General features: G+C 47.5%; 2 protein-coding genes and 1 long non-coding RNA gene across 19 annotated transcripts in view; 2 read left to right on the top strand and 1 right to left on the bottom strand.

The window, feature by feature from the left end:
* CNDP1 (carnosine dipeptidase 1) overlaps nt 1-17,112 on the top strand; it is a 37,554-nt gene extending 20,442 nt beyond the window's left edge. For all 3 annotated transcript variants that reach the window (XM_029921745.1, XM_029921747.1, XM_029921746.1), the window contains exons 6-12: nt 1,202-1,402; nt 4,240-4,324; nt 9,271-9,431; nt 10,475-10,639; nt 11,872-12,013; nt 15,564-15,711; nt 15,901-17,112. In XM_029921745.1, coding sequence (XP_029777605.1) covers nt 1,202-1,402; nt 4,240-4,324; nt 9,271-9,431; nt 10,475-10,639; nt 11,872-12,013; nt 15,564-15,711; nt 15,901-15,970 — 972 coding nt within the window. In that variant the 3' untranslated portion in view covers nt 15,971-17,112. The remainder of the gene's footprint in view (nt 1-1,201; nt 1,403-4,239; nt 4,325-9,270; nt 9,432-10,474; nt 10,640-11,871; nt 12,014-15,563; nt 15,712-15,900) is intronic.
* LOC115277552 overlaps nt 62-23,588 on the bottom strand; it is a 24,088-nt gene continuing 561 nt past the window's right edge. The window contains exons 2-10 of one of the 7 annotated variants that reach the window (XR_003902408.1): nt 10,493-10,622; nt 10,009-10,126; nt 8,138-9,377; nt 5,836-5,990; nt 4,229-4,365; nt 2,462-3,359; nt 1,871-1,992; nt 1,366-1,447; nt 62-1,261 (exon numbers count right to left, since the gene is read on the bottom strand). This is a non-coding gene — a long non-coding RNA (uncharacterized LOC115277552). Of the gene's footprint in view, nt 1,262-1,365; nt 1,448-1,870; nt 3,360-4,228; nt 4,366-5,835; nt 5,991-8,137; nt 9,378-10,008; nt 10,127-10,492; nt 10,623-23,588 lie in introns of all 7 variants that reach the window. The other 6 variants (XR_003902409.1, XR_003902404.1, XR_003902406.1 and 3 more) reach the window with 6 other exon arrangements.
* Nucleotides 23,089-23,588, top strand: part of ZNF407 (zinc finger protein 407) — a 473,145-nt gene continuing 472,645 nt past the window's right edge. For 4 of the 9 annotated variants that reach the window (XM_029921740.1, XM_029921735.1, XM_029921738.1 and 1 more), the window contains exon 1: nt 23,092-23,411. The gene's annotated coding sequence lies outside the window, so the exon portion shown is untranslated. Of the gene's footprint in view, nt 23,412-23,588 lie in introns of all 9 variants that reach the window. The other 5 variants (XM_029921742.1, XM_029921743.1, XM_029921741.1 and 2 more) reach the window with 2 other exon arrangements.

Genomic DNA, 23,588 nt, shown 5'->3' with positions numbered 1-23,588 from the left:
GGGGGTCGGAGCAGCTCATTTCGGGCCCCTTGGGTGTCGGTGACAGAGCAGACACCCAAACCCAGGCCTGGCAGCTGTGCCTCCCCCAACACATAGCAGCGACTGCCTTATATTGAATTAATCACATTTTGCCAGAAAATTCTTAAGCTTTCCAACTTCTTCTCAGCAATTGTTTTCTAGTTAAATGTTAATAAAGAGCTTTCAAATATTAACATTTCAGAACTTCAGCTTAACTTAAGACACATAGAAATAAATGTTCACAAGGGATACATTTGAACAAATTGTTATCCCTAAATGCCCTTAACCAGCTGAATGACCGAAGGTCACTTAATTTCTAATACATAATCCTCCACTCATCCTGCCTTTGTTAATCTTTGGCGAGTCAATCACACTGGTTAAAACTAATTAGAATGTGTGTGCCATCGTTTGTCTGCATGGAATTACTTCTCAAGTTCTCCTGTGCGTGTTTTATGCTCCAGGAAAAGACTTTGACCTCTTCTCTTCATGTGGCTCTCAAAGATATGAAGTTATAAATTATAAAGATACAAAAAGATCAAAACCATATGGAGGAAAGGCACATTGTAAAAATTTTAAAGGAGCTGTTCTGTGTCCTAATATTAGCTAGAGAAAAACCCAAGTTCCATTTTGCTACAAGATCAAAGCCTTTGAATAAGTTAAAAGGCAGATTGAACTCAAAGCTGAAAAATAACAGATACTTGAAATAAAAATTATCCTGAGGCTTAAACATTAGACAGTCTTTCAAAGGAAAGAGTTCTCATTCGTCATGCTCAGAATTACAAGGACAGAAAAACATTTGTAATCGGGTAACCTTTGTTGAAAGGTTCCTTTTGGGGAGAAGGGGGGAGGTGCCCATCTCCGTGGTGGCCCCGTCGAGCCCCGCAGTGCGGACGTTGCTTTTTCTATAGGAATTCCTTTCCTGAATCCTTTGTGGTCCACGCTGAATCAATGGGTCGTGCCGGAGGCCAGACACTGGGCCTTCCCTTGAGTTCTCCTGCTTGGTCGTAGGTCCGAGCCCTTTGTTGTGAATGGATCTGTTGGGTGTGTGGACAGTCCATTTGCTGAATGTGTGTAGTAATGTGTTTCTGTCACACGCAGATGAGCTCTGGCTCTGAGAAGACCAACGGGCGCCTGGTGCCACTTTTTGACAGAATGGTTTTGTTCTGTTGTTGATCCGATTCAGGATCTCCCCGTGAATGTCAAGTTCATCATTGAAGGGATGGAAGAAGCCGGTTCGGTTGCCCTAGAGGAAATGGTCGGGAGAGAGAAGGACAGGTTCTTTTCCAACGTCGACTACGTCGTGATTTCTGACAACCTGTGGATCAGCGGGGGGAAGCCGGCCCTCACCTACGGCACTCGAGGGAACAGCTACTTCCGGGTGGAGGTATTCATGGCTCCAGTAGCAGGAGGGCGGAGTGCGTCCTGGGATCTGGGAGGGAAGAGAGAGAGATCTTGAGAGAGCTGACCTGGAGGCATGGCCGGGTCACGGAGGCCATGGCGGCCTCAGGACTGGGGTTCCAGGAAGCCCTCCAAACAGAGTGGCTGTGCTGTGTGCATTTTTCTGGAAAGAGGACACAGGGGTTTGTGATTCATAAAACCCAAAGGTTTAGGAAGCACAGCTGTGGAGTTTGGAGGTGAGAACAGCAGTACGGGGTCAGGGGGGCTGCCCCATGGGGCCCAGGCCGCTGCCAGGAGACAGGCCCTGCTCTGGGGCAGGGGGAGGACCCCCGCGGAGCTGGAGGGCAGCTGGGAGGGAGAGGGACGCTTGCATGGCTGAGGCTGATGGGAAATCTGGCTCACACCCTGTGCAGTCTGGTGCAGGCTTCCTGAGTCAGAGTCTCAGTTTCCTTACCTGTAAAGTGGGCCCAGTAATCCCCTCGCAGGCTTGTTGTGATCCCTGAGTACGAGGTCCAGTCTGGCTTCCTTTAACTTTTCTAGTCACACGATAGCACTTTAGAGCCAGAAGGTTGCTCCCTGGTAAGTCATTAGTTTTTTAGCCACTTTGTGTGTCCACGTGTAACAGTGTACACACTAGCCCCACGTGCCCTGTCCACATCCGGCTGCTGTGAGGACCAGAGGGCGCAGAAAAGATGGAAGCGCTCATGCACGCTTCGGCATTTGAAGGGCAGCGTGTGCCTACTGATCGCCCAACTGATCAGCTGGGCCCTCGAGGGGTTTCCCTCGAGAGAGAGAGCGGTACTTGGAGGCCTGGTGTGGGAGGGGGAAGCGGCGAGGTCCTCGTGGAAACCCCTCTCAAAGACTTGGCCTGGAGACGGTGCGGTGTGAGGTAAGATCGCCTCTAGAGGGCACAGGGTCTGCGCACCGTGCGAGGCCACAGCCGACCTCGAGGGAGCAAGGGGTCTATGAGAACAAGGGCGCAGGGGTGGGGAGGGCAGGCCTGAGCCTGCAGGTGCGGGCCCTGCAGCGCGTCTGTCCGTCTCACCGAGTCTCTGGTCTCTGGTTCTCTGCTGAGCAGGAAGTGCGTCCGCCTGCCGAGGGGTGACCGGCGACCGGCTGTTCAGCCCGGGTCGGGGTGAAGTGTTGGGCAGGCCTGGGCAGGGAGCGTCTCCTGCCCTGCTGTCGGGTCATTGTTTGCAGCTGAGCCCAGCAGCCAGGGACGGAGAAGCCCCGCATTGTTGGCCCAGGGCTGTGGTCATCCCAGGCACGTGGTGGAGGGACTCGGGGACGGCCAAGTCCACCACGGGCCACAGGCAGTTTGAAGTGATGGGCGATGCAGGACTGAGGGGAGACAGGAGGCCAACAGGCGTGGAGATCTTGGCTGGGTCAAGGGAGGCCACAAGCAGGTGCAGGAAGTGACAGGAGAAGGGGGGGAGGTGGGGAAGACTTTGGAGGCCCTACAGTGCTTTCGTGGGTGTGACTCCCTCATGAAGTAAAGGTTTGAAGCCTAAGGGACTTGATGGAAGATACGTCTGGCGGTACCTTGAGGATGACCGGAGCAGGGGAAGAGCAGCCCGGCAGGAGAGATGACGGAACACGCCAGACACACAAGTTCCCTGTAACTCATTAGCGATTGGTGGCAGACTGGCTGTGGAGTGCACAGAAGTCAGAGAGAGCCTCAAGGTGACAGATTTACAAGACCAGGGTCTCTTCTCCTTTTGGAAATGGGGGAGCTGGGAGGAAGTAACTGTGGGAGAAGGTGCCCAGTTCCCTTCCACACCTACGGAATTTCAGAACCTGGGAGCACACCAAAGTATTTTGCACCAGAAGCAACCAGCATTTTTAGGTCAGGTGAGTAGGTGAAAGGTCAGATCTCCAGGGATGGACACTTACAGGTTGGAGGTCGTGAAGGAAATCCAGGAAGAAGGTTCTTCTTTTGTTTTCTTTAAAAAAATTTTTAACATTTTTATTTAGTTTTGAGACAGAGAGAGACAGAGCACGAGCGGGGGAGGGGCAGAGAGAGAGGGACACACAGAATCGGAAGCAGCTCCAGGCTCTGAGCTGCTGCCAGCGTAGAGCCTGACACGGGGGTTGAACCCATGAACTGTGAGATCATAACCTGGACTGAAATCAGACGCTCAATCAACTGAGCCACCCAGGTGCCCATAATTTTTATATGAGAGAGAGAGAGAAAGAGAGGGAGAGAGGGAGTGAGCACAAGCTGGGGAGGGGATGAGAGAGAGAGGGAGACACAGAATCTGAAGAAAGTTCCAGGCTCTGAGCTGTCAGCACAGAGCCCAACCTGGGGATCAAACCCACCGGCCATGAGACCATGACCTGATCTTAAGTCGGAGGCTTAACTGACCGAGCCCCCCGGGCGCCCCCTGGGGAGGGGTTCTTGAAGTCCTGTGTGGAGAGGAAGTCAGAGTCCTGGACTGAGTTCCAAGGTGGGAGGCAGGGAAGACATGACTAGCAGAGACACCAATGGGACTGCAAGGAAAGGATAAAGAGAAGGTTTCTGGAAGGAGGGCTGAGGGAGCTAGGGTCGGGCTACAGAGATGCCAGGCTCTTGGAGAAGGGGCTGCTGGCCTCACACAGAGCCATGTTAGAGGAACAGTGGGGACTGAGGTCAGTGTCAGAGGATTCAGGAGAGCATGGAGAATGAAGACATGACACGGGAGGGGTAGATGGTCCAAGTAGGTGACCGGGAAGTACCCACCTGAGTCCTGAGGGACAGTGCGTGGGGTGTGCCCCACCGTGTGAGGGCTCTGGCCAGAGTGACCCCAGGGTAAGTGCCTGCCTTCTCATTTACCTGTCTTGCAGGTGAAGTGCAGAGATCAAGATTTTCATTCCGGAACCTTTGGTGGTATTCTCCACGAACCAATGGCTGATTTGGTCGCACTTCTTGGTAATGTCTTATTTCATTTCACTTCTTAATCACTGGGGAATCTATTAGAAAAAGTTATGTTTGGCTCAGTGCATCTCTCCTCCCTTGGCTTCCAACCCAGTTCTGAGTTAGGGTGGAGTCGAAGAAGAACCGTATTCTTAGCTTCCCCTACTTTGGCCAAATGTTTAGTCCGCATTCTTTTTGTCCATGGACTGAAGCTCTTCGTCACTTTACCCCCTTTTCTTTTACTGGATGTTGTGACCCAACTGCCCATATTCAGAGACACTAGCAGAGACAGCCTTCTGGAGAAGCGTCCAGAGGTGATGCCAAATACACTGGCATCGCTTGGCTTCGTTTGTCCAGGTTGCTGCAGCCCCAAGTGGCACCAAGATCCCATAGGTCTGCTTGTGGTTGCCTACCCCTGACCTCGCAGAGTGTCGGAGGTAGGCAAGCAGAGGTTGTGTGTGTGTGTGTGTGTGTGTGTGTGTGTGTGTATGTGTCCAGGGAGCCAGCTGCCCACCTTGATCACCCTGATTCACCCTGTAGCTCCTGCTTACGTTGGCCTGCCCAGCACCTGGGCTAGGTCCTGGGAGTTAACGGAAGCTTCATATTCAGGGGCCTCACTTGGATGAGCCCCTTTTCAGTCCTGGTAGGGACTCTGTGCTTTTGTGTTCATAACTTGGCGTTCTTTTTAAAAAGAGGTTCTCAGGGAAGCATCAGACCCCACAATCCTTGGATCTGCCTCACTGGGCACAAAGGGTTCTTTTATGCAAATTTTACAATATGCCCCGTTTGGGCAGACATGTCCCAAAAACCATGTCCTTTATGGGAATCAGCTAGCAAAAGTTTCTTTTCTTTCTGTGTTGACACAGCTTCACCTCTGGCCTCCTGGCTTGCGTTCCCTTGGCCTTGGCACCATCAGTGCTCCTGGGCCACCTGTCGGGACCATCTTTACTAGGAGAGCTCCTTGCTCCTTCATGACCCAAAGTAAATAATGAAATCTATCCATCAATCATCTATTATCTAGTGATGTTATCTATTTGTCACTTATCTACCCTGTCTGTCCTTTCTGTCTCTCTTTTTTAAGTTTATTTATTTTGAGAGAGAGAGAGAGACAGAAAGGGAGAGAGAGAAACAGTGAGACAGAGAGCCCATGAGCAGGGAGGGGCAGACAGAAAGAGAGAGAGACTCCCAAGCAGACTCCACACTGTCAGTGCAGAGCCCAATGTGGAGCTTGAACGAATGAACTGTGAGATCATGACTTGAGCCAAAATCAAGAGTCAGATGCTTAACTGACTGAGCCACCCAGCGCCCCTGTTCTTTCTGCCTCTATATCTATCATCTGTCTATTCCTTTATAACCGTCTACTTTTCCTAAAATATAACTCTTGGATGGTATTTCATATGCTTGAAAATTTCAGGCAGAATACAACAATCCAGTTTCTTTTAAAGTTTTTAGATTGTTTCCAGAAGAATTCACATAGCATGCAACTCGATATTTTGGGGGGAAAAAGAGTTAATTTTCTGTTTTACCAGAGCTAATTTTCTTTCCTTAGGAACAGCATCATCAAATCTTTATGGTACATCTCAGTCTCCGCAGTTGTGATTGCTGCATTAGACCCTCTTGGACCGTACGGTTTCACCCAGGCGTAGAATTCCGTCTAGTCCTACAAATGCACACAGCTCTGCTAAGAAAAATCAGATCAGGATCGTGAACAGAATGAAAAGCACATGGTTTCACTTTCTCTCATTTTGGAGACAAATCAAGTAATCCATAATGAAGTGACTCTGCACTGGGTCTTCCCTGTGGCTTTCATATGCTTCATAGAAAGACCTAAGGGGCATACGGCTGAGCTGCAGTGCCGATTAGATGACAAGCAGTGATTTTGCTTGCTGCCCCGACGGCGCCTTGGCTCCCCTGCCCTCCCTGAAGGCCGCTGCACGTTGGGACGGCAGGGAGAGCAGGGTCTGTTGGGTCCTCCCCCTGCAGACGGGCAGGTGCCCTACACATTAGTCAGGTGCTGCTGCGTGACCTGGTGCAAGTTCCTAATCTCTCTGTCTTGGTTCCCCATCTGTATGATCCTGATAACCATGAGTACAATGAGTTATAAACATTTATTGAGTGTCAACTGTATGAGAGGCATGGAGTGTCCACCAGGGGGACACAGGGAAGCCAGTAAGTTCCCCTCTTCAAAGAGGCTTAGATTGGGGTGTATATGGGAGGTGGGAGACGGTGGGGGTGGACATGCTCAGTCTGCACAGAGCCCTCCTCTCCTGGTGGACATCCCTCCTCCCTGCCCTCACCTCCAAGCCACAGAGCAAGGGAGGTCACCAGGGCCAGGGTGCTTTTATAAGCACCAACTACCCTGCAATGTTCAAATGGTAGATTCCAGGGGACTCCTGGGGATCAAGGGTTACTTGATTTGCTTCTCGTTCACAATTTTCAAAGGCGCCACCGTCTGCCTTCCTGCATTTCCAGACTGGGCTCCTGGTTGAGGCTGGCCTTAATGGTTGCAGAAATTACACCACATTCAGAGGCACATGTCATGATTTCAAGTAGGAAATGAGGAGGGGGCGGGGAGATGAACTCCTTCACTAACATCCTGTTTTGTGCGAACGAATTCAGTGTTGGAGAACTGGGTGAAGAAGTAGTGAGAACACGCCGTGTGGAGCCGAAGCATGAAGAGCACACAAGGCATGTGTCTTCCCACTGGCTGGTCCCGTAGGGGTGACACCCCTGGTGCCTGGAAGGAACCATGTACTGAGGGCTTCCCCGCCCCCAACCCCGTCCCCAGCAAGCCTCCCTGCTGGTGGGCAGGTGTGTGTCCCTGTGCTCTCTCTGGTCCGCAGCTGGGAAGGATGCTTGGCCCAAGAGTCAAACTGCACCCAGGCCGGGCCGGTTCTGCCCAAGAGCAGTGAGTGTGTAGCAAGGTGTCCTGCTCATGTCACAGCCTGACTTGCTAAGGACCCCTGACTGCCACCCCCGCGGTAATGCCTGACAAAGCTGGCTGAAATAACAGGGAAAATGTCCCAGCTCAGTGTCATGTGTGGACACTGAGCATCCTGGCTGCTTGAGTAGGTCAGGTCTTTATTGTTTTAACCTTGACGTTTCAAACACTCATCCTTTCTCGCCGTCGGGATGTGCCTGTCGCCTCCCACACAGCCTCACTGGCCCCCTGCCTGCTCCTTGCTCCTGCGTGGTTTGACCCCCTTCACAGCCTTTGCTTGTGGGCCCGCGGGTGTTTTTTACCCCATGTCTTTCCAGACACATTGCAGACTGGGTCTTTCATTCACTTTTGTAGGTCAGTCCTTGCACACAAGAATGTCAGTAGGCCTTCAGGGACATGGCACCGAAGGGAAGACACAGCGATTGTATTACTGGTGGTGCTTTTAGGTTTGCTTTAGATTTCGGTGAGGGTGCAGAGGGCGGACTGCAAACCAGTGACATCCAGTCCTGGTCCCCTGGCACCCAGCTTGGTTTTTGACTTGAATTTTACTAATGGGTTTGCATCACTCAGTTAACGCATGCGCTGTTGGGTCAAATGTGGGGAATTCCCTGACGCAGTACTGCAGGGCGGTGGATACATGCATCGCAGTCTGCAGTACCGTCCCCAAAGTGTGGCTGTGGAAGTCTGGGTGAGGTATAGAGGGGACCAGGAGAGGGGCCAAGGAGGACGTGGTCAAAAACCAGAATAGCGAAGGCCTCCCTTCTCACTTTTCTGCCTTGACGCCCTCAGAGCTTGGAGTCTTGTTTTCAAGGATCGTCTCAAAATGCTGGGGCACCCGTTAGGTACCGCCCTACTACCAGTCCTGTAGGTTTAGGTAGCGTGTTTACCTTGGATTCCATTGTACCCACGGTGAGCCAGACCACCTGCTGGTCTGTTCCTGTGGGGTCACACTTGTGACTCAGCCTGTGTGGTCATTGCTGACGGAAGCAGGGTCTTCATGTGTCGCCAGTGCCCCCAGCGTTCATCGGTGCCTTGAACATAGCAGGTGTCCCGTAACTAGGGGGGCACATCGGTGCTCACAGAGCCTCTGCCCCTGAGCTTCATTTAAGTGTCGGCTTTACCAGGAAGATTTGAAAATACAGTGCTTCACCGTAGTGTTTTTTGACACAGTCGAGTTACAATCTCATTAAAGAATGTGGGTATATTTTTTATGAAGTGCCTTTACTTGAATAAAAGTCTCCATGTGGATGGAAGAGGAATTTAGGTGTCCCGGATACGTTTTTCACCATCTCTATTAGTCTACTTGCTACTTTGAGAAGTATTTTTTCAAGGTAGGGAGCAGTGTTTTACGAAATCTACTTCCTCTGTAGATATTCATTGATTTCCCCCCATTCCTATTAATCCCCAAACTCCTTCATAATTAACAGACTCATGTAGCTGGTTATCCACTGTGAAGGCATTTGTGGTCATCACGTAGGCCTCACAGACTTGATCTCAAGGACATTATACTTCTGTGAAGATCAGTAGTTGTGGTACGTGTAGGGGAAACTGAAGATGATGCTTTCCGGTTCCTCCGGAAGGCTGTGTAGCCATGTACATACATGTTTCAGGGTTTTAATAATGACCACTTACTACTGTTTAACTCAGGATACATTAAAATTTAAGGAAAGAGCCTTGTTTTTGACACAGAAGGAACAGTTGAGAACTGGGGTCATGCAGGTAAGTCCTGCCCAGTTACATGTTCGCAGACCCGTGCATTTCCATCCCTGCACTGACGAGGTAGACAGTAAAATGTGTCTGGCTCAGGCCGAGTCAGCCTGGAGACTAGCTCCACCCTCCAGCCATTCGTTTGGAGACATGCGTGCTGTTGGCAGCTCCGCCTGGGGGTCAGGGTCTCTCACGAGGCCCGCTGTGGCCGCAGGAGCCCCCAGGAGTGGGGCGCGGTGGCCGGGCACCGGGGCCAGACCCTCGGCACACTCCTAAGTCATCCCCGGCTCTGTTTCCTGTGTGTGCCTTGCAGGCAGCCTGGTGGACTCATCTGGCCATATTCTGATCCCTGGAATCTATGACCAAGTGGCCCCTCTTACTGAAGAGGAGAGAAAAATGTACGAAGCCATCGATCTGGACCTGGAAGAATACCGGAATAGCAGCCACGTTAAGAAGTTTCTGTTTGACACCAAGGTATGCTCACAAGTCGATGGCTGATCTGAACGAGTGACAGCACTAAATCATATTCTCCCAACTCCTGATTTACTGTGTGCTGCTAACCCGCACACCTCAGAGCTGAAAGCAGATGTTGATTCTGAGGCAGACTGTCGCTTCCATGGCCACTAACTTCCCTCAGGTCGAGACCAACCAGAACTGTGTGGGGTCTGGCCACAGCACTGGCCTCAGGCACGTCACCTTGGTGCAGGCGCCCATCTCACAGACATGCTTTTCCAACCCGGTTTATTAGACTCAGTGTGGTCAGCTGTCTGTGCTTCCTGTCTGCCTAAGATTGAGAAGCGTCTGACTATTCCATCTCCAAGACCCCTAGTTGTCATTTTAATAGACAAGACCAAGAGCCCTGGGGGCTAATCTGTGAGTTGCTACATCACTGCCTCAAGTGTCAGTAAAACCAGAGCCCAAAGCATTCATTTCTGGCAAATTTGGATGTTTTCTTTCCCCTTCTCCTTCTTATTCTCTTTAAAACCTTTGCCTGTTTTGCCTGCTCTGGCGTGTGGGCTGTGGCTGGTTGGGGGACTTGCCAGAGGCGCACCTGTTGAACAGACGTGGTAGAGTGATTGCGAGGTGCGTCTCCTCCCTCAGACCAGCAGGGCCTTGGCCATGGCTGGGAAGAAAACTGGCTCAACCATCCGCAGAGTCCTTTGTGCCTTCTGAAAAAGAAAATGCTTTCAGTACACGACTTATCCTTGTGATGATTGGGGGCAGAAATTTATAATCAAGCCCCAAATTCTGAAAGGCCCCTTTGCCATCTATTAACGTGAGAGCACGGGCGACGAGGGCCCTTGCTCTCAAGGGGTCAGGCGGAGACAGCACAGTGCCTCAGGTCTGGAGGGCAAAGTCCACTTGTCTTGTTGGTCCAGACATATGTCAGGAAGGTGATAATTAACTTGTCACAAACGGCGCTAGAGATGCACAGAAATGGGTGATACAAGCAATACAGTTCAACAGTTTTACTCGAATATTCTCTTATTTAGTAAAATGATTTTATTTTAATTCAGGAGGAAATTCTAATGCACCTGTGGAGGTACCCATCGCTGTCAATCCATGGGATAGAGGGTGCGTTTGATGAGCCTGGAGCTAAAACCGTCATCCCTGGCCGAGTTATTGGAAAATTTTCAATCCGTCTGGTTCCTCACATGAATACATCTGTGGTGGAAAAACAGGTGACAGATGCACATTGTTCTCGCCCCAGCGCCATTTCTGAGGGCTGCCTCCTACGGCTTAGTGGGCTATTCAGTTGTTGGCATGGACATATCATTTTTTCCCAGCATAAAAGGGATTGGAACACATGTCAAGAAACCAATATAATTTTTGTTTGTAAAATCTCTTTCCGTAATTCTATGCAATTAGAGTAGTCAGACAAATAACCATTTGGGGTTGGAGTGATGGGAAATATTTTTACATTAAACAGTTGACATAAAGGCAAGATTGGATTACACACAGATGGAGAGGCTGATTGCCTACGGGTGGATGGAGCCGGAACGCTCAAGCCCCAAGCCCGTAGTTAGTTTGCCCTTGCTGTCTGAGATCAGTACCCTGAAAGCAGCCGTTTTAATGACAACGTTATCTGGAAGGAGTTATATGTCCCAATTATCAACCTATCATCAGTTTACCTCCAATTCAACAGAAAGTAGGCTCTGGATAAACCAGCTCCAGGAAAACCTCATCCCAGCTCTATCTCACTGACCTCTTTTATTGTCTTCTTAGTGCTAACTACACCCCCAAATACCCACCTTCCCAGTCTCTGTCCCTGTTTTCCCCCTCCCTCCTTCCCTTTTCGGACTTATCCCACAAGGGCAGGCCTGGAAGTCCTCTTGCTCACAGCTGTGTTCCCAGCACCTCGGACAGTTCCTGCCACACGCCAGGCATTCAACATGTTTGCTGAAGGAATTAATGGGAGGGACATTTCAGAGTAAGGAGTCTTCTTAGGAGGATTTCTATTGTAGCAACTGGAATGGAGCCCAGGGGACAGAGAAGGACTCTGACAAAACGCTCTTTTATAGCTTAGCTTGGAATCGCCCCCACTTTTCAGGAATTTCCAAATGCATAATGTTCCCAAAATAGTCACTAAGGTACTGACAAGTCCAAAAGGAGGGATCTTCACATTGAGAAGTTGTATTGTTTCCTAATCACCAACATTCCTGACAACCAAGCATCAGGAGTCTGACTCTGGCCAGATGGGGTGGGCGTAGGGCTGAGGATGGGAGTGTCCACGGGTAGAAGGGTAGAAGGGGCCTTAGACACTGGAGCTCTCCATTCCTGAGGCCCCCCTGCAAGAACGGAGGCAAAATCAGAGCACCTGAGTCGCCAGGTTGGGCTGAAAGACGACTGGAGAGCCCCTGCAGGCGAGGACACCAGGACATGTTCTCTTACAAATGAAGATGTTCCTTTCCAGGTGAAGCAGCATCTTGAATATATATTCTCCAAAAGAAAGAGCTCCAACCAGATGACCGTTTCTATGACGCTGGGACTACAGCCGTGGATGGCGAACACTAAAGATAAACAGTACCTCGCGGCAACGAGAGCCGTCAGAACCGGTCAGGCTTGCGATATCACGAGTGGGCAGTCTCCGTGGGGCCGGGGGTGGGGCCTGGCGGGGCAGTGGGGGAGGCGGCTCATTTGCAGTTCCCGCTCGGCCCTGCTTTCCATCTAGGCTGTGTCACTGAGTGCCAAAGCCGCACAAGGCTCTTCACACACTCTCTCGCCGCCCTCCTGACAGCCTTCCCGGGTCACAGTGTGAGTGGAGGACGTGGAGGAATTTGCCGAAAGGCACTCAGCTGGCCATGGCAGGGCCGGAAGCCTGAACTCTGGGCAAAATGATGGACTTGAGAGCCTCTGATACCTACAGAAGTGATGGCCAACATATAAAAATGGCCTTTGAAGGGCACAGCTGAATTTGCGTGAAAGTAAAGGAACTCTGGGGTTAAAAACGAGAAAGGAGCTAAAATTTAATGGAGTGAGCAAGCTTGCACTGGGCCGCCCTCTGGGGATTTTCTTTTCTTCTTTTTTTAAAAATGAAATTTATTTATTTTGAGAGAGAGAGGGATCATGAGCAGGGGAGGGGCATAGAGAGAGGGAGTGGGAATCCTAAGCAGGCTCTGCACTGTGAGCGCAGAGCCCGACATGGGGCTCGATCTCTCGAACTGTAAGATCATGACCTGAGCCGAAATCAAGAGTTTCTGACTGAGCCACCCAGGCGCCCTGGGACTTGTTCTTCTTGGTCACAGGGAGGTGTGAGTTTTCACGGCCTTAGGCCAGCATGAGGTGCAGAATGGGAAGTGAGTCCATTAGACGAAGGCAGGGCCTTCCCCAGGAGCCAGGCTCATACCGGAAGGGTCTAGCCACAGGCCCATCCTCACAATGTTTGGGTCTTCAAATCCCACTCTCAGTGAGGTCCAGTTCTGATGCAAACAGCCCCTAGGCAGGCCACATGGGATTTCCGCAACAGTGCTTCCTGGGGATGAGCTCATTGTATACAATTACCAAACACATAAACTCGGTTCCAGCCTCTCTGATTCCAAAAACAGTGGTCTTTTTACACCGCCACTCTGCTTGTCCAGGAGTAGACAAGGCAGCATAGCTTTACTTGGAATTTCCTCAGTGGTGCCTATTTTGACAGCACATCCATCCAAGCCCTGGGCCGAATCATGTGGTTGGTGAGCACGGGACACGTGCCTGTGCCCTGGCTGCCTGGGTAGGGGGAAGGCATACCCAGTCTCTTTGGCTTCTGCAGCAGGGAAGTGACACCACCCACAATTGCAAAGTAGGAGACTCTCTGAAAAGTAGGGGGGTTTTCAGGGTCTGCCCAAAAGCCAAGAGAGAAAACATTGATGTGTTTTTTAAATTTATTTTATTTTTTTATTTTTGAGAGAGAGAAAGAGACAGTGTGAGCAGGGGATGGTCAGAGAGAGAGACACACACAGAATCCAAAGCAGGCTCCAGGCTCTGAGCTGTCAGCACAGAGTCTGACTTGGGGCTCAAACCCATGAACCATGAAGTTGTGACTTGAACTAAAGTCGGAAACTTAACCAGCTGAACCACCCAGGCGCCCCTGACTCGTGTTTATATGGGCCTGTGGTGCTATATCATGGGTAGGGCCTCAGGCCACATCCTGCAGTAGTCAGTGCTGAGCTGGAATTGGAGGTACAGGCCACCCAGGACCAACAGCACTTTACCAGGGCTATCCATCCCAAGGACAAGGACCTTTAAAAATAGAAGACAGGGGGTTGCTTAAGTGGCTCAGTTGGTTAGGCATCCAACTCTTGATTTCATCTCAGGTCATGATCTCATGATTATGAGTTTGAGCCCTTGCGTCCAGCCCTGCACTAGACGTGGAGCCTGCTTGGGAGTCTCTCTCTTGCTCTCCCTCTTCATCTCTCTCTTTCAAAATAAATATATAATGTTAAGGCCAATTCTGTTTTCACCACTGTTAATTTAAAAAATAGTTGTCTACACAATCATTCCTGCTGCTCTAGCTTTAGCAGTGTTTGACCAGTAAATTGTGTAAGTCAGGAAAAAAGAAAAGTTAGGAAAGTAAGTGCAATGCCAGCTGAAGAGAGATGTGGGATTGAAATGTCAAGGTCGGCAGTAAAGACCCAAAATACTCTCACAGGGATGCACAAGGCACCTTTTGGTTTATTGTGTGTACAACCAGTCTTAGCAAATACATCATCTGTGCTCACGCTCACGCCTTGCTCTGTGGTAAAGAACAGGTGGCAGGTTATCTTTGTGTCTGTTTTGCATCTCCCCTCCATCACTGGCAACTTGGCCCCTAGCCTAGAAGGTTTCAGCTCATCTGACTAGACCCTAGGATATCCACTGAAACGATTCCATGGGACACCTTGACAGCTGAGCCCAGACACCACAACATTCAGGTGATGGTTGAGTACAGCTGTTCATGTACATATTACTTACAAAACCAAAGAAGTCTCGCCTTCCAAACATTCAATTCATGAAACAACCATAAAAGTAGGTACACTATCTTGGCAGTACTCTTGCCAGAAATCCATGACCTCTTCCAATCATGAGCAAATACCAGACAAACCCCGATGAGGTTACAAAACAACTGATCAGTACTCTTCAAGAGGGTCAAGGTCATGGAAGAAGAGGGAAGACTGAGGAACTGTCACAGACCAGAGAAGAGTAAGAAGCCGTTGGGATTCTGCATTGGATCCTGGAATGGAAAAAGGGAAAGAGGGGCGCCTGGGTGGCTCAGTCGGTTGAGTGTCCAGCTTCAGCTCAGGTCATGATCTCACGGTTCATGGGTTCGAGCCCCATGTTGGGCTCTGCGCTGACAGCTCAGAGCCTGGAGCCTGCTTCAGATTCTGTGTCTCCCTCTCTCTCTGACCCTCCCTTGCTCACGCTGCCTCTCTCTCTCTCTCAAAAATAAATAAAAAACACTAAAAATATTTTAGGAAAAAGGGAAAGATTGGTGAAATTCAGATAGGTCTGAATTGAGTTAATAATATTATTCCAATATTAACTTCTTATTCTTTATACTTGTACAATCGTTACTGATACGTTAACATTATAGAAAGCAAAGTAAGGAACATATGGGAACTCTGTACTATTTTTGCAACTTTTCTATAAAATTTACAATTCAAAATAAAAATGTTATTGAAAAAGTTTTTTAATGTTTATTCATTTTTGAGAGAGAGAGAGAGAGAATGGGAGGGAGATGGGGAGAGGGGCAGAGAGAGAGAGGGAACAGGGGATCTGAAGTAGGCTCTGAGCTGACAGCAGGGAGCCCATGTGGGGCTCAAACTCATGAAATGTGAGATCATGACCTGAGCTGAAGTTGGATGCTCAGCAGACTGAGCCACCCAGGTGCCCCTAAAATGTCTCCCCCCCCCCCAACTAGGTAATTGTAAAGAAGGCAACCATGGTTTTCTTCTTGACTCTGCAGACTATTTTAGAATACTAACTGCATGATGTCAAGAGGCTTACTTAACCCAGGCACCAAATTTAATGGTTAAATTAAAAAGAAAAAGAAAAAAGAAAAGAGAAAGCAACCACTATATTTGAGAAGATCCCTAGGGGTAGTCTTGTCATTATTTTATGCACATGCCCTCCTTCCCTGTGTTTCAGTGTTTGGAACAGAGCCAGACATGACCCGGGATGGCTCAACCATACCGATTGCCAGAATATTCCAGGATATCATCCAGAAGAGTGTGATGATGCTCCCACTGGGCGCCGTTGATGATGGGGAACATGCTCAGAATGAGAAAATCAACAGGTCAGCAGATTCCTGTGGGGGGCCGGTCCCTCACCACACAGACCCCACGTCTCCACATGGTAACCTTCTGATGTGCTAAATACTGGAGACTGAATTTCCATTACCAAACCTTCCTATTTACATTGTAGGCTACTTTCCCGTGTCATTCGCCTGGAAATAAGTGTTTCTCTTTATTTCTTTTTTTGTTAGGTGGAACTACATAGAGGGATCCAAGTTGTTTGCTGCCTTTTTCCTAGAGATGGCTAAGCTGCATTTGTAATGACAGGAACCTTCCAGCTTGGAGCTGACCTACTGACAAGATACCCTCCCCTGCAGCCCTGGTTGGGAGTAGAATCTAAATATCCAGAGAACTTCAGTCCAGGAAATAATGTGTTCCCTCCCATTTATAATGTCTCTGTACATTTGGGCCAATAATAAAGGGCAGACAGTGGAAATGGTATACTGCCCCCAGGGCACACCCTCTCTAAAGTCACAGCTACAAACACCTCCCTCAGTGCAGCTGTAGGAGCCCCGGAAGTGGCCTCACTCTTTCCTTGGAGCACAAGGACAGTTCTTCCATTAGACCCTCCAGGCGCTTTGATGGGCCTGATCACTCCAGTGTGCTTTTTGATTCTGGGGGTGCTTATGACATACGCATTCCATGTTTCTATCACACTTGCTTTTATGACACATTCCTTTTATTAGTAAAACTGTTGGTCCCACCAACTGGCTACCATCATTTCCCTGTGGGTTCATTTCTAAAGGAGTCACTAAAGCGCAATGCTCTCTTAACCTTTTGCTTCCCCTTCATTGATTTTGCGTTGCTGCTTGGAAAGTTCTGGAACACAAACGGTCAGTAGCCATATCCGTATGCCATTTGGGATTCCCTTTGTGAAGATGAGTACTTTTCAACTTCAAGGCTCTTCACCTTCTCTGGGATTGATGCCAACTGACCACTGCTCCTGCACCCTCTTCCTTCTCCCTACCCTAGCCTCCCAAACATCTGTGCACATGTAAAGTCACCACAGCAGAATCAATCCTGATAGAATCTCTTTCACCCCGTTGGAATTTAACTCAGTGACTACATCCAAATTGCTCAAAGCTTTTAATAGCATCGGTTTTAGATAGAGAACAAATCTAATCAGCCCTGACATCAGTAACACATTCTAAATTTAAAGCCATCAGCTAATGCTGCGTTTAGTCATCATTTTAGTTAACCATCTTGTTTGCCTTGATTGCATTTGATGGTGTAAACAAACAAACAAAAAGAATGTAATTTTTCTACAGTTGAGTGTATATAAACAAATCAATTCAATCTTTATAAATTCATTATTTAAATCACATAAATGGAGAAGAATTTAAGAGTTTATTAAGAATGTTTCTCTTAGGATTCCAAATAAAATCAAAGCATAATACATTTAATCTCTTTGTGGGTTCTTGAAATATCAGCTTTAAAATTTGCAGCATCGTATTGAAAAGGGCTGCACCAGAGGCCAATGATTCAACTTCCTGTCACAGAAGTGGGACCCAAATGAGGTATCAGCTTTGTGGGGGGAATCCATGAATGATCTATTTTCTTCTGATGCTGGTGAACATCTATTTGTTTGTTGAGCATTGACAAGTGTTTGATACACTTTATTGTTAAGCTCGGTTCATGCTTGCCAGATTATGTTGAATCATGTGATGTTATGGATTTTGCAGGGCTTACCTGATGTATTTGGCAGAGTTCCCAAGAACTAATTGCAAGAGGTTTAGGACACCAATTTATATTCTTAAAAGGATGTTCAGATTTGTCAGCTAACAAAAGCTGGCTGTAAAGTAAATTCAAGCACCTCCGAGCAATGTGACATCATTCAGTGCATTGGCCCGGAAACCTATGCCAGTATGCCTCACATGGTATGGGAGCCTTGTTGGTGACACGTGTTCTCTGCACTTGCAGCTGGAGGGGGGCAGTGGGCCCAGGGCATGCAGAGGACTTGAAGTGGGCCTCTTCTCCCTCCGCATGCTCACTCCACTACACCCTTTGTCAGTCGCTGTGTTAGCCGGATGCCTGGGACTCCCAGCACACCTCCACCTAGCCACCTTTTCTGAGAACTGGACCCCCAATCCTCCTGCATATTTCATACCTGAAACTTGACTCATCCAAAATGGAAACTCTCATCCATCCTACCAAACGTGTTTTACCTCTAGTGTTCCCTGATTTGGTACCTGGACTATTGGAATCCTACATCTTTGAAACTTCTATTTCAAATCCAATTCAATAACAAAGCCAGCTGACTCCATTTTTTCAAAAGCTACCACTTCCTTCCATTTCCACTGTCATGTCCAATGGCCTGAAAGCCAAATCCTGTGTAACTGTAGCTTGCTTATTGCAGAAGCCCTTACCCAATCTCTTTGCCTAAATGGCAGCCCTCCCCCATGTACGTGTCACACTGCATTGTGCATGTCCCAGTGGAGAGCAATGCACATAGAAGATGCTCAGTATTGCCTGCTGAAATCTTCCTTTTAATTTTGCAACTGCATTCTTGGAGTGTCTTCTGGTAGGCCTGCTGTGTCCCCTGCATGGACTTAGATCTTTATCCTCTTCCTCTCCTGCTCTTCTGAGTGGAAACTGTCTTGGGAGCAGCCCGTACTGGGGACAAGCACATAAAACAAGTCATGCTGAGGTGCCACTGACTGATAACGGCTCACGTGTATCCTGCTGGACAGCACCTGTGTCTCCACCAGGATCATGCCTTCTTTCAGAGGCCATAGAACAGCAACCTGCGGCTCAGGGCTCCATTCTCTCTGGTTCATGTGGCCTTTGCAATGTCCTAAGTACTTCTGAATTGGATGCCAGCATTTCAAAATCAGTAGACTGATGCACGCAAATGATTTCTCTTGAGCAACTACAAGATTGGGCAACGCTGATCTGTTCCCACAGGCTGGTGAGCCAGCTGAGCTGAGAGGCAGTGCTAAGCACAGGTGCTGGCCTATAGTTTGTGCTCAACACATTTCTTATAAGTGGAAAAAGAAGGAGGTTCACAAAAGATGATGCTATTCAATTTGGTTTCTCACTTACTTTCACTTTGTAACATCCACATTCTATTTTCTAGAGCTCATAACACTCAAGAAAGCTAATCTTCCTCTTAACTACATTGGAAAGAACTTTCCTCTTTAGGAAGCAAGCTCTGGGAGGCAGAGACTGGATTGGGCATATTCCATATTTTGCTCAGCCATCCAAAGGCTCAAATAATTGATGAAGTACAAAGAGAAATACTGGAGATTTTCTGAAGCAAAGTGATGTATTTTTTCTTTTCTAGCATGATGTGGAAGAGGACAGATGGTAGGTGTAATGACTATAATTTGTTAACAGTTATGATAAGTAAATAAATACTTCTGAGTTTTTTTTAGCTTGAATAGATTGAAGAGAAAAAAGTTTACATTACATGGAAAAATTTTACTTAAAATCATTATGCTAGTATAATTTCTTATTCAGAATGAAAAAAGATGTCAGAAAAATTATGCCTTTGAATATGATAGAAAATGTGAAGTTTGAAATCATCTCACCTCCCACATTGAAATTCACCAAAACAGCATTCAAAGAGAACTTAGATTTAAAATTCTAGTGTGGGTGGTTAAGTGTTCATAGCACATTCTTACTGTTATTGTAGGTAGGCATTTGAATGTAATGGCAGTGCATGTTAATTTAAAGGTAATTACAACTTTAAATGTCACTGTTAAATTCATCTTCAAAAATGATTAGTCACCAAAAATGACCAATGCTTTCTTTCAAATTTTGAATAATTAGACTCAAATAAAAGAGGCCATCTAAACTTCATTTAAAACTTACTTGAAGATCCAGAAGGCAGAGCCCAGGGTTACTACATTAGCACACAGTAAGGGGAAGGAGGTTCTGGAAAGAAGAGTCACAAAAGGAAAAGGACAGATTCTGCATACTCGCCTTAAACTGCCAGATGACCTCTGAACTATGCATGTGTGAGGCAGATTCAAGCATCCCAACCAAGGCTGAGGGAACTGAATGAGATTTCAGTTGCTACCACAACAAGAGAGACAAGGTATGGAGTATGAATGCAGCCAGAAGAATTAACTGCCTATTAAAAGTCTATCAACCACAAACAACATCTTCAGAGGAAAAGAGCTAAATTCAGAATAGCTACCTTCGTTAAATGTCCAGAATACAACTCAAAATTACTTGACATTTAAGAAACAGGAAAACATGACTCTTAAGCAAAAAGAAAATTAATGGTACTTAATCCCCAAATGATTTATGTATTAGAATTAGCAGACAAAATGTCAAAGCAGGTCTTACGGCTCTGTTCAAAGATATGCAAGAAAATATGCTTTCAATAAATAAACAAATAGGAAATCTCATCAAAGAAATAGAAATGGTGAGACAACTGAATACAAATTTTAGAACTAAAAGATGCAATGTCTAAAATAAAATCATTAACAGTTTTAACAGATGATTGGAGGTAACAGAAGAATCAGGGAACACAGAAAATAGATCAATAGAAATTATTCAATATGAAGAACTGAGAGGAAAAAAGGAATGAAAACAAAAAAGGACAAAGCTTCATTGAGATGTATATAATATTGAGAAGTGTATATATATTTGATTGGAGTTCAGGAAAAAAGAATGGGGAAGAAAAATATTTGGAGTAATAATGGCCCCCAATTTTCCAAACTTGGTAAGTATATCAACTTACAGATGTTAAAAACTCCGAAAACACCAAGCAGGTTGTGTGTGAAGAAAATCCTGGCTTGGTATACTATAATCAAACTGCTAAAAGCCAAAAATGAAAATTTGAAAGTAGCCAGAGAAGAATGACAAATAACATATAGGGAAACATAAAAGAGAGGAATGTTCTGAATGATCTCTGCTCCATCAGAAACAAATGGGGGCCAAAACATATGGAAAGATACCTTTAATAAATATCTCTTGTGGGCAGCACATGGGGCTAAGATATTCTTTTTTATCCCTTCTGTCAATTCTTTTTCATGGAGTAGTCACTAACACATTATTTAATTAGTAATATAGTTAACTATTAATAGATCAAGGTCTCCCACTTTGCTATATGTTTTCTGTGCTTCACATCTCTCATCTGTAACCTTTTGGAAATCCCTTAAATCCCTTATGTAATAAAGGGGAACAATAAAAAATGGTGCAAAAATAAGGTTTGATCATTACATTTAAAAAAATGTTTTATTGAGAGAGAGAGAGAGTGCAAGCATGAGTGGGGGAAGGGCAGAGAGAGATGGAGACACAGGATCTGAAGCAGACTCCAGACTCCAAGCTGTGAGCACAGAGCCCACAAACTGTGAGATCATGACTTGAGCCAATGTAGGCTGCTTAACCGACTGAGCCACCCAGGCGCTCCAGGGTCTGATTATTGGATAAGAGTACTTTATCAGCATTAATGTTTTGATTTTGATAATTGCATTGCTATCTCAGAGACTATTCATGTTCTTAAAACATGTGCACTGACATGTAGGGTTAAAAGAGCATCTTGTTTGCAATGTATTTTCAAATGGTTCTAAAAATATGCATAAACCAATGAAACAAGTATGGTGAAACACTGATAATTACAGAATCTGGTTGGAGGAGACATGGGAATTTTTTTGTATTTGTAAATTTGAAAAAAAGACATTATAAAGCAAAAAGAAATGAGGTCAGAAAATAAATGCTCTCCAAATTCTAGTTGAGTGTGAATGTTCAGGTTGTAGGAAGGAAATAAAATATTCTTGCTTTCTTTTTTTAATTGGGAAAACACACCCACTATCACAAACTTACAGGAGGAAAATGAGGTCCAACTGACTCTTTTAAAAGTCACATTATGATGTAAAAGTCGTTTTAGCAGCATAATGGATGAAACTGAAGGCGAACTCAGATTTTATTTCAGTGCTCAAGGATGACAGACAACATGCTAATTAAATCCCCAAGGTATGAAAGGGAGCAAGATCAGTCACCCCAAGACCTACAGGATGTTTAATCCACATGGAGATCTGTGGTATCTACCGCTACCATTCAGACCTATCACCATGTCATAAAAGTCACTGTCAAAAGAGATATTTGGACGATTATATTAGTAAGTACTACATTTTTAAGTAAATTCTAAGTAATTTTCAAGTGAACCCTTTGGAGACAGAATTTAGTTATTTATATTTTACTAGTAATATTTTCACTGTTTTCACCTGTAAATGTTGGTTACTGGTATAAACATAACACTGACAGGCTAACCTCTTGTTCTAAGGAAATTGTTTTCTGTGTATTTCTCTAGAACTTTTAATGCACTATTACTAAATTGAGTCAGCACAGTAGACTGGAAAAGGCTGACAAGAGTTTAAAGCTGAATCCGACCTTAACTAGCTGCGTGACCTTGGAATGGTTGGTTGACTACTTACTTCAACCTGCAATAGCCTACCTACCGTGGAAAACAAACACGAGAACTCACATGGCTTACAACGGGGAATTTGACCAGATACCACCTAAGAAAATTATTCTAAAAAATACTAAAAATTATTATCACCTGAATATTTGCATTTAAAAAAAAAGAACTGAGTGGACTTAACCTTGAGAGATGATTTGTTTTAGAAAGCCTATCACTATTACCATAAGGCCATAATTTTTGAATTCCATTAGCTTAAAATTATCTTTACAAATACAAACCTATTATTTAACAGATTTCCCTCGCAAGCCTGAGCCCAGGTGGGGTGTCTGTCACCGCACTTTCCAAGCTGTGGTTTTCCTTGCTAGACTTTGGGTTTCCAAAGACAAGGATGTCAAGTGCAGGTCCATGCAGGTTCCCGCACGGGGGCTGGGGGGCTGAGAGGCCTACAGCCTGGTCCTGCCGGCTTTCTGACGATCCTCGGGCCCTGCCGTTAAGGTTTACAAAAGCAGCCCGTGCGGGGTCGTTTTAAACACCGAGGACTTCTCAGCTTTTCCGGCCAAACCGGCGAATCACCACGTGCGGTTCCCCTGGCCTTGACTCTGAGGATCCCTCTCTGGAGTCACCCGACGGGTCTCGTCACACGCTGGAGCTGCGTAGGCGCCTGGCCCACACAAAACCCTCGTCCTTTCGGATGAGGGCTCAGAGGCGCCGGGCGCCCGCCGGCTCCGTCCAGGCCGGGGATAGCCTGCCACCGGCCAGCTAAGGCCTCTGCGGCCCCCGCGAGGCCCAGGCGGCGGGGGAGACGTCATGGCCATCCGGCGCGGGGGCGCAGTGGGGAGTTGAGGGGGTAGGGAGGAGCCAGGACCGCCAAGGTGGCGCCCGCTCTGGGACCCTTTGGAAATGCCGGGGTGGGGGGGGGGCACTCCTGCTCCGACACCCAAAGCTTTCCTGCCTGACACGCATCTCCCCTAGTTTAGATTGACTCCCTCGGCCTTCCGTCTTCCTCTTGGGGGAAGGGCGGGACTTCCGGTTTCATTTGTCAGTGGCTTCCGGCAAAAACTGATGAACTGAAAACAAGGCAGCACATGGGTCTGCGGCCCACTCGGGCAAGAAATAGGGAACCCGATGTGGGCTTCACGAAACCAGTTCCAAGATTCTCTTTTTTGGTCGTGGTGTCCGGCGCTCGGTCCACGACGGAGCCGACCCGGGAGCCGCCGGAAGTCGCTCAAAGGAGAGACAGGAAGTCCCTCCCCTTCCTCCCAGAGGGAAGACGGTGAGCCGGAGGAGTCAGTCAGAGGGGCGAGCAGGAGCGATTCCGTCGGCAAACAGGTAAGTTATTCTCTGGCCGGGGCGGGGGGTTTGGAGGCGGGGACCGTCCAGCGTCAGCGCAGGGCCTGGGGGCGGTGGCTTGAGGGCCCGGGCCCGGGCGGCTGGGCGCGGGGAGCCCCGCCAGGGCCCTTCGCTCTTCCTCCTCCCCCCTCCCCCCGCCTCCGCCCCTCCCCGCTC

Source organism: Suricata suricatta, chromosome 14 (genome assembly GCF_006229205.1).
Source record: "Suricata suricatta isolate VVHF042 chromosome 14, meerkat_22Aug2017_6uvM2_HiC, whole genome shotgun sequence".
NCBI lineage: Eukaryota > Metazoa > Chordata > Mammalia > Carnivora > Herpestidae > Suricata > Suricata suricatta.
The sequence above is the reverse complement of the archived record's forward strand: the minus strand, read 5'-3'. Positions and strand labels throughout refer to the sequence as shown.